This window comes from Cebidichthys violaceus, unplaced genomic scaffold (genome assembly GCF_023349555.1).
Source record: "Cebidichthys violaceus isolate CVI_PGR_0920_01 unplaced genomic scaffold, fCebVio1.0.p SCAF_15, whole genome shotgun sequence".
Classification (NCBI taxonomy): Eukaryota; Metazoa; Chordata; class Actinopteri; order Perciformes; family Stichaeidae; genus Cebidichthys; species Cebidichthys violaceus.
Window position 1 is genome coordinate 8715827 of NW_027176318.1, and position 10188 is coordinate 8726014.

Sequence of the window (10188 nt, forward strand, 5' to 3'; positions counted from 1 at the left end):
TTAATGTCAAATATGAGGTGAATACAGACTATACAATTGTACTATGTTGCACCAGCTTACGTCCTTTGTCATAAAATGGAATATCTATACTCAAGTATGCCAGATATGCTTTATATGTATTTTACTAGAGCATGTGATGAACTTACTTTGCCACAGAAAAGTCACTAGACGAGAAAAGTGACCATAACATAAACTGAAAAGTCTTATTTCATTGTGGCTTATGGATGAAGCATCCGCACGTTGCTAGCATAGGGAATACATGTAAATTCAACCATGAAAACCTGGAAGAAATGAATATTCCCCCACATGTTATAGCGGCACTCTCCTAAATAAACACTTTTATAGACCAAAATAGTCACATGAGACACCGCAAATGATTTGTGTACCTAAAAAACGCTATTTTTTACTTCTTGTTTGAAGTAAGGGCATCCAACTCAAAAGAAGCAGTGCAGAAAACGAGCCCTGCAGTTAACTCTGCTGCCTCGAGAGATTTACGATTGCGAAAGTGTTTTAACATGAACACATTAACATTTGAGGAGATCCCAAAACATACTTCAAGTAGCTGACATCAGTCTCTGGGAAACACATAAGTCAACTTACTCCTGCCTAACCTAAGCACATGTCAGAGTTATGAATACAAGTATCAAGTTTGTCTTACAGTTTAAAAGTTATATTATAAATATCTGTGGATGTTTTTACTGCAATATGTAAAAAAGTGGCCATAATAATGTGATTATGATAACATAAAATACTAATCCATGTACATGCATACATGTTTGATGCAACTGTCTTCTATTAAACATCCTGCCAATACATAAACATTATATTTTAAGTGGTAGTAAATACACATCCCATATGTTCTCTTTCATCCAAATAAAAAATAAATATGAAGGTAATTTGGTGAGTTTGAATGTCTTGGCCTTGGAACGAGTAGTCAACAAAAAAAGGGTTAGTTTGATGCTTTCGACTGTATAATTTTACCAGGTTATGTAGTTTGCCCTGCTGTTGTGGAACTACAAATTATTAATTATTCAATTTCTTTTAAAATGGGCAGTTTTAAAGGACATGTGATACTGTGTGATCTGGTCAAAAGCTCTGAAACAAGCAAGTAAGTGAATGTTGAGTTGAGACTGTATTGTCAACAGCAGCTTCCAAGATGAAGAACGAAGCAGAATCCAGAAAAAGCAAACAGGTGGACCATGAGTTGATATTGTTTTGTAACGGTAATTTGTTATTGTGTGTACTATGCACAGCAGCTTAGCATTGCAGCTCTTTTCTACATTGTGAATTAACTGTAGCTCCATTCAGATGTCCTCAATCTGTGGTCCCAGTGATAGATTTTGGGGAGGTTTGAGGACAGGCTACATTTCAGATGGTTGGGCTGCAATGGGAGCAAAATAAACATAGCTGTTGTGCTTCCAACAGAGACGGAACAAAAAGAGAAAACATGCAATGAATTAATTCTCCCAATATCCCCCTCGAGGTACAGAGAGGCCAAGTTTTCAACCATTCAGTGCTTTAAGTCAGGGAGGGCAGAGAGGTTGTAGAGTACATAGACGATAGAGGAAAGGAGGAGAGGAGAGGAGAGGAGAGGAGAGGAGATTTTTCTGCAGCTGCACAGCAAACATCAGCGAGCCTCTAAACCATTAACAAGCTCCCTCTACAAAAGATTTATCCCCCTTTTTCAGCATTGTACTCAATCAAACTTGATCTCACACTTCTCACCATTATTGGAATTGGATGGCTGCTTGCACATTTTGGAAACTGAGTCCCCCAACCTCACCCTCTCCCTGTTAATAATCTATCACCCTGCCGTAGTCCTTGTGAAGTCTCCATCTTCTTTCCAAATAAACGATTCACCACCTTCACACTTGAGGGAGGCGAAACTGTTTTAGCAATAACAGTTTATCCGACAGGTCAGTAATTCACGTGTGTTATTAGAAAAAGTGGTACACATTCGGATGAGCTGCAGATGCGTCATCGTGGCCTCAGTGGGTGTTGGCACTGGTTGATAACATAAACTAGTTGAATAGAATTTATTGCTGCAGCAACTGGAGATCTCTGTTTCTTCTTTCTGTCTTTCTGATTGCGTTCCTCTCTCCCTCTTCTTGGTCTTCAAGTCAGCTCATTGCAGATTGAAATGACCTGTGTATGAACAGTGGAAGAGCTGAATTTCTTTTTTTTAATGAAACCTGAACGGGTTTGAAGTGTCATTCTAGTGTTGCATGGTAAAAGCAGTTGAAATGTCATTTGTAAAGAAAGAAATTAAAGCAGTTGGATTATCATTTGATGAGTAAGGATGAGGCAGTTGATGTGCGTTGAAGAAGTGCGTGGGGTGAAAAGCTGTTGGAACAAGTTGTATGAACTGTGGAGGTTGTGTGAGTTGCAGTAGTAAGAGGATGTAGTTGAAATTAAGGGGAAGTATGAGATCTGAAAGAAGTTCAAGTGTCAGCTGAAGAAAAAAAAAAGTTTCATTCGACATTGTGGTGACAGGGTACCATCACAGGCTACTTTCATCTCAACCCAAATCCATATCTTTAACCTTTGCTCTGCCTCTGCCACTGATGGATAAGCCAGGTAAATGTCAGCAGCATGCTCATGGTGTGCCTTTTAAACACCCACCAATCATCTGTTTGGCTCTGGCTCAGGCATTTGCTCAGACAGAAGGATTTTTCCCATGCATACTAATGTGTTCCTCAAAAACTCTCTGGTGGTTGTTTCCAGGGACTGTGCTGGTTTGCGTAGCTTCTTAAAAAAGTGCAGGAAATGGTTTAAAAACGTCCCGCTTCACAAAGTTTGGCATGAAAATGTGAGGCATTGTAATCCAACCTGCCAAAGCGCGTTGCAGTGCAGCAAATGTTTCAATTTAAAAGACGTTTTCTGCAGCCCAGCTTGTGCCTGAACTAACGCAGGGTTTGATTTGATTGTTTGGTAACCTGTAAATCTCATGCATATAACTTTGATTCAGGCTGGACCAGAACCACATCCTGCAATCCCAGCTGAAGAAACAGAAACTTCAGCATCTGCCCAGCACATCAGAACAGTATGGTTCCCCTTTTATGTTTATTCCTACCTCTTACCAATTTCTCCATCATCCTCTGCACACAAAATTTAAAGCTGAAAAGCAAGAAAATATCTAATTCTATCAGACAGTCTTTCAACTTGGCTACATTTTGATTTAGTCTCTATGTATGGTGGTGTCACACATTCTCCTTCTCTCTGCTTCTAGCATTATACTTTGCTCCCTGTCTCTCCCTCTGAGGTCAGTGGTGTCATTGGACAAAGTCAGACAAGACGGTCCCTTGAAACCCTGTCAGTTGTCTGTTCATTTGTGTAGACATGGACCGACGGGGCCAAAGTCAACCTTTGCTTATTAGGATTCAGATGTAGTCCCACCATGTTTTCTCTTCTCCCTCGCAGCCTTTGATATGCAGGATGTGGGACTTTTGCAATGGCACCATCTTACTGAAAATGAAAGCTGAGAATCAAAGAGCTGGATTGAAACTGTGGCCAGAACCGCTAATCAATATCAGACATTAGGAAGAGCTAAGACAACACAGCCACAGACAAAGGGCAATGATACTGATTTGGACAGAGGAAAGCCATTGGTTGAACAAAATTTAAAAAAGCAGAGTGGTACAACTCAAAGTGCATGAAGGGAAAAGGTTTGATGGGGTCATAACTTCAGCAATACTTGTATATAGAACAACTTTATTGTTTAGACCAGCTCTAAAGAATATAAAAGGACACAATCAAAATACACCATTTTATTAAAAATACAAGTCACAACAGGGAAAGCTCAGTTCATTGCATAAATAGCTTGTTGTTGATTTAAATACAGTCAGTGCGGTAAATGTTCCCATTTTGTAAAGCATCATCTCCCACTTAAGTTTGGATCATGTCCTTCTCAGAAACTGTCCCGATTCGAAAAGAGATTCTGATACATTTGCCAAAATTAAAAGTGTTGAGGCATTGGCTTGTCAATATAACGCTAGTGCTTAGTTCAAATGTACCAAGTTAAAAAAACACTATAGTAAATTTCCTTCAACATTATAAAAGCTGACATGCAAAAGAACCATATTCAATACTTTTTAATCGTTCAGATATATTTACAATCCTTTTACAAACAATTCAAAATTGATATCAATTAAATATTTTCCCATATAAAAATGAATAACTTACAGTATACTTTTTTAGGATAGTCAAGGTATAATGATTATCTACATGTACAAAACAAAAAAAATCCTGGTATTTCGGAATTTTTTTCAAAATTAAGGTGCACTTGAGTGCCTAACTCCAAAAACCAAACTACATCAGTGATCATAACAAAATATAAACAATGGATTTGTCCTATATATCAATATATTGGTATAAAATATACCAATACACCGCATACAAATATGATTATAAAACAGATATGTGGGCCAGATTTATTGTATGTGCTCTCTTCAGCATGAATATTATTGTATGAATAACAATACAAGTATAAATGAAACCAGTGAAACATTTGTAATGTAACAAAACCAATCTGCACGGATTTAAACTGTTCAGACAAACGTCATCTATGCTAGCATAAGGCCTTCGAATAAAGGCCTCCTACTGACGTATATTCCTTTTGTCATATACTTTAAGTTAACAGTAAGTGCACTTTTCAGCAACAATTTGTTGCAGGACACAAATGTAAATTGCAATAGAGTTGAGTATGATGTTTGTTGTGCCTACAGCAGCTACAAAGTTGACACTGACAGTGTAGGTTTTACCCTCTGAGGTCAGAAGCTTTGATCTTTATATCACAACATTCCTGTGGAGGCAGAGCACACAACATGAAGGTGTGATGCCCATAGCACCAAAGTGAGCAGGTATCAGCAGCTATGATCTTGTTGTGTCCTTAATTACCACATTGTCAATGGTAAACGAACAGTGAATTTCGCAGCACCACATATAGTGTATTCTGTGTTTAAGGACCCATTCTATACATAAATTATTATTTCATCAATTAGAAAATAGCCACGTAACAAATTAATTTACAGTTTATGTACAAGTCATCAAAATTGTTTGCTGCCTTCAAATGTATGTTTGTGTCATTAAATAAGCCCATATATACAAAATAGTGTGGTCCAAGACTTTTTGTGCAAATCCTTACGGGATTAAAATAATGTCTCTGTGGTACTGTAGGTTGTCAGCTTATGTCAAGAGGAAACCTGTGTTTATTTGAACCAGTGCAGGTAGTTTGTCTTGAGAGCGGGGAAGCACATGTTGTTGCTGCAGGAGCCCCCGTAGCTGGGGGGGCAGGCGGAGCAGGGTACTCCTACTTTGTAGGGAGCCTCTCCGATCCAGTTACCCCTGGAAGACAGAAACATGTACAGTGTCAATGGAGTTAGAAAATGCCTAAAATGCAGAAGTAAAAGCTGATGAATAAATTAATGAATGCGGGTTGTCAAGATACTTATTCCCAAGAAGTTAAAGAATACAGTGTATTGATGTTCATTCTAGGCATTGGAGACAGCAGTTTCATCTTAATGTCCATTTAGTAGCGGTTCTGGAGTTCTAACTCCTTCATCTGAAGCCCTTACAGTGCTCAGAAAAAAAGTAAATCCAAACATGTGGAATCCAGTGAATCCAGTTATCTGCTGATGAAGATCATTTGATGTGATCGAAAGCTCCAAAACAGATACCAAATGACCCTTGAGATGAAATTTAAATATCACAATGAGATTGTTTTGTCCAGAGCAGAATATCACTTGTTTAGCAATCTGTACTTTGTGAGCAAATGAGAAATCAGTATGTGTATCAAGACATCTTATAATAAGGTGTATAAATGGAAACCAGTCAAATGTTTAGATGTCAGTGCCAGCTGGTTTTATAGCTGCATCAAGTTATTCACATACAGTGACCATTGCAGAGCAGACAGCCTTTTCCTTTTTGCAGTTGGCAAACTATAATCAGTCAACAATGTCCCGAGCCTGTTACTCTTACATATGTCTCAAACCAGTGGGATTAAAGAACCTAGGTCACAAGTCAGTCACAAGTCCAAACAGGCTTTGATTCTTCTGTTTGGTGGCTCTTCTGAGCTTTGGTAATGCGGTACCGGTTCACAGGCTTGTATCGAGGTTATCTGAATCTCCCAGCAACATGGGTGGCATTTCGCAACTCGGCAAAGAACAGAGCCGCCTGTGTCGGGATTAAGCCTGACGTCACCATATCGTCATCAGGTTAACAGGTTCGTTAGAAACAACAGGCTTCCTTACAGCATGTAATTAACACCATACAAGATTGGCCATACTTACTTGGGTGAGTAGTTGCAAACTAAATACGTTGCCCGTTTCCACACTGAACCCCACACATTCATGTTATGGCACGTGTGAACAGCACAGCCAACTTTGTTGGATGTTGCCCACACCATCTGCCAAAAAAAACAAAAAAAAACCAGCCAGTTAATGCCGTTGTTACACCAGCTCGACAGTGTTACATTTAATGCTGATTGGTGTCTTTGTACCTGTGTATAATGGGTACACATGGGCCCGTAGCATCTGAGAGGGCATCGAGGGTTGCAGTCACGGGGGTATGGAAAAGAATAATCTTTGACCTCATCGTACCATGGCTTCACCAGCTGGAGAATGGATCGATAGCTGTGAACAGAAGACAGACATGTTCAGAAAACTACACTGCACAACTTGTCACAACTGGTGATAAGGAACTAATACAGGCTGAGATTCAAACCTTGATTACGTCTGATTTGTCATTTGTCAATATATTTTAGGAAAAACTTGTAAGAGGTTGTCGTGCAGTTCAGCTGCAGGTGCATTCAGGATTTAGGGAACAAAAAACCTTTAGACACTGACTTGGATCTTGAATTAAGAAGCTTTTGGGTTCTAATCTCAATCCTGTTTCTGTGAGTTTGCAGTTTTCAATACCCTTCAGGTGCTTCGGTTTCCTCAAACAGTCATTGAAATCTAGTAACTTGCCACACAGTTTGTTTTAATATATCTTGTGAATTTGATTGGATTTTTTTCAAATTTCAGAGTCATTACGGTGTTTCAGGATATGCATTGTCACATTGTGTACTGAGACTTACCCTGAATGGTCGTTGTTATGGTTTTTAGAACATCTGCTACATTTTTCAAGCTACTCTGACCCCAATAACAATGAAATCACCTGAGGTTCTGAAATACAATATGGACTGTCTGCACTATCAAAACCACATTAAAGATGGACAAACTGGCCACATTTCAGCACATCAACATGGGCATTTTGAAGATGCCCCAGAGCTTCAGGGTTTGCAGCCAAACAGCAATGATTTCAAGGTTTATTTGTAAGATATTCAAACACGCTCTGCACTGGAAAATGCTGACAGTGCAGTGCATTCAGTGAATTCCAATTCACAGAAAAGTTAGTCAAACTAGATAAACTATTTCCTTCTAATTAAAGAATTGTTTCTACATACATAAGTAAGTAAGTCAACTAAATGGTATTACTACTTAGATCTAGTCGATTTTTTAGGAATTAACCTCACTGTAGAACTCTCTCAGCGAGTCACAAGGAATAGTCAGAATAAGCTGTATTCCCTTGAGTCTCATGTTATTCCTCAATAAAATCTAAAAGTGTTGGAACATGTGAAGGTGCCCTGTGTTTCCAAATGGAAAGTCAAGACCCACTAAAGGGATGCGCCTTTGTCCTCAGGGGTCATGGCTGAAAACACAACTTGTGTTTATTTGAAGGGTCACAGGAGCATTCCTCAAGCAGTCACCGGGTCACAGTGCAAAAACCTTTAGGAGAAAGAAGAAGGGGGCGGCAAGGCAACGACCATGACTGCTGAGAGAGAGAGTCATCCCTGAGAGGAGCAGCAGATGTCGGGGAGGGGAGGCGGGGAGTCAAAGGTCACTCACCGTCCTGTCCTGACGGAGAGGTTTTGACCCAGGAACCTGAGGAGGTGAGGTGGCCCATGCTCCCACATGCAGGCATGAGCCCAGTCCTCGGCCGTCTTAGCCAGGGTGTCGTCCCACACCTACACACACAGGGAACATGGAAACATATCACATAACTGAAAATATCATCACTAGATTCTCATTCAGCAGTGAGATGTGAAATAAGAGTCGGCACTTGAGTTCATAGCTCTGTTATAGGTGTTGCCATGGCAAGACGCAAAAGTCATCCATCAAATCAGAGTTAGTTGCCTCGTGTCCGATGTCACTCTTTCACCGAATAGACGGGGAGTTGGACAGCATCGCTTTAAGAATACCAGATACCCTAACTTGTCAACAGTCACACTCATGACTCATAATGGGAATATGAACTGTGACTGGAGAGATGAGGAGAGATTACTGATTACTTCATTCTACAGTAATTTTGACATCTTGTTGCCAGTTCAGTTATAGAGGATGGAGACGCTGCCAATTTTATGAATGGAAATACAGTATGTCTGCTCATTCATCTGAAACAGTTGCTGGAGCAACCATTCAAAGGAAAACGAGCGTTATACTGCTTCACACCTCAACAGGTTTTTTTTGGAGCTGAAATGGTGTGTATGGTGAAATTAAAAGTCTGATTTAGACGTTCCCATCAAGGGACCACGACGGCTCTTTCCATATTACTTGCCAGCAGGCTACTGGTATTATACATGACCCCTCTTCCTTGTGTGACTGCTTTGGTGGTCTCCTGCATTGCAATCTGCTTAACAGCTCAAGAAACTTCAAGAAATGTGTCACTTTACTTCTGTGCAAAACTGCAGCTATACAAATCTGATTCTCCATCAATACAAAATTATACTTGATGCATGCACTTTGGTCACTTCCAGAACATGCACATAATAATAACACATTAGAGGAGGTATATGCTACATGGATCCAATAATTGCATTGATTGGAAATACATGCATATTGATGAACAAAAAAAATTCAGCTTTCACTCACCATGTATTCCATATTGGACGCTGGGGGAAACACCTTCCCTCTTACTTTGTTATGGTAGTCAAGAATGGCGAGCATGTCGTTCTGACTAATATAACGCTTCCTCCTGGTTTTAGAAATAGTCGTGATATCGGACCCATAGCTGTGCGCTGGGCCAAGATTGGTGAAATTGGCGGCAGGCAAGAACGTGGAGACGGCAGGAATAGTCGTTGCCAATGCACTTGCTCCGCAAGATAAGCACAGCAGTATTAAGTCTACTGCAAATAACTCAGGTCTCATTTTCGGTTTTAGGAAACTGCAGACGCAATATCCCGGGTCTAGGAGCGATCTGAAAAGAAAGCAAGACAAAAACAAACGTTAAGTCTTGTTGTGGTGCGCGCAAATAAGCTTTGCAATTACAAAAAAAAGACACGCTTAAGACGTATTACTTTAAAATACAGAAATACCAGTGGCATTCCTTCACACAGTCTGTGGTCCTACCTTTTCTCGCGCAGCGGTACCCTGTGCCTGCGTTGCCAAGGCTGTGTCACCTCGAAAGCCTCAGTAACGGATTGGAGAGAGGGAGGGAAAGTCTGGAGCTTTGGCGCTTTGCAAACTTTGTGAGTGCTTCAGGAGAAGTCCGTCTATGGGGCTTTATATAGGCTATGGCAGTGGACGACGCAGGAAGTGCGTCTGTCTCGGAGGTAGACGCACAGCCCCTCCTGGTCACCTGAAACACATTATATGTTTGGTCTACCCTAAGCCATTCGTGGCAAATCTCAATGTTATCATGACATCTGCTTTAGGTTTGTGAAGCTGCTGGATGTTGAAGGACAACTCTTGATTTCATAAAGTACATCGAGGTATTTAGAGCATATGACTTTATCTGGGTTCTCAAAAGCAAGTCTGTATCAGGGTTGTATGTTGCAAATGTGGATGTGATTTATGTTCATATTTGAAACTTTATAAACTCCAAATCTCATAATATCGTTGGAAGTGACTTGATTGAGGTTTTTGACAATCTTTATCACATCACAGCTACATTTGCTGCCGATATAATTTGAACTTCACAAGCTCCTCTGGTCATTGGTCAGCGGTCAGGACAGCCACATAAACTCATGGGTGGGAGGAAGCCAGCAGGTTTATTACTCAAATCAGAGCTGGGTCCATGTGTCATATCAGTCTTCTTTGTCATATTCATTATACTATAAAGATTACACTTGTTCAGTGTGTGGCTCCAGCTGTGTGGTTTGCCAGGACAGATGCAGAGCCAAAAGGGGGGGGGGGGGGGGGGGGGGGGGGG

The 10188-nt window shown here is 40.4% G+C and overlaps 1 protein-coding gene across 1 annotated transcript; it reads right to left on the reverse strand.

The window, feature by feature from the left end:
- Positions 1 to 3770: 3770 nt before the first annotated feature.
- Positions 3771 to 9490, reverse strand: pi15a (peptidase inhibitor 15a). The gene is made up of 6 exons (XM_068709495.1): positions 9387 to 9490; positions 8910 to 9234; positions 7887 to 8005; positions 6497 to 6629; positions 6288 to 6403; positions 3771 to 5343 (listed from the first exon to the last, which is right to left on the reverse strand). The coding sequence occupies exons 2-6, from the start codon at positions 9183 to 9185 to the stop codon at positions 5208 to 5210; spliced, it is 780 nt and encodes a 259-aa protein (XP_068565596.1). The 5' UTR covers positions 9186 to 9234; positions 9387 to 9490; the 3' UTR covers positions 3771 to 5207.
- Between the last annotated feature and the right edge of the window lie 698 nt (positions 9491 to 10188).

What these genes read in the sequence shown, in the direction of transcription:
- pi15a (XM_068709495.1), bottom strand. Translation starts at nt 9,185, where the DNA reads ATGAGACCTGAGTTATTTGCAGTAGACTTAATACTGCTGTGCTTATCT. An exon ending in CGTCCAATATGGAATACATG is followed by an intron (nt 8,006 to 8,909) that starts GTGAGTGAAAGC and finishes CTGTGTGTGTAG; the next exon opens with GTGTGGGACGACACCCTGGC. An exon ending in CTCTCCGTCAGGACAGGACG is followed by an intron (nt 6,630 to 7,886) that starts GTGAGTGACCTT and finishes TTCTGTTCACAG; the next exon opens with CTATCGATCCATTCTCCAGC.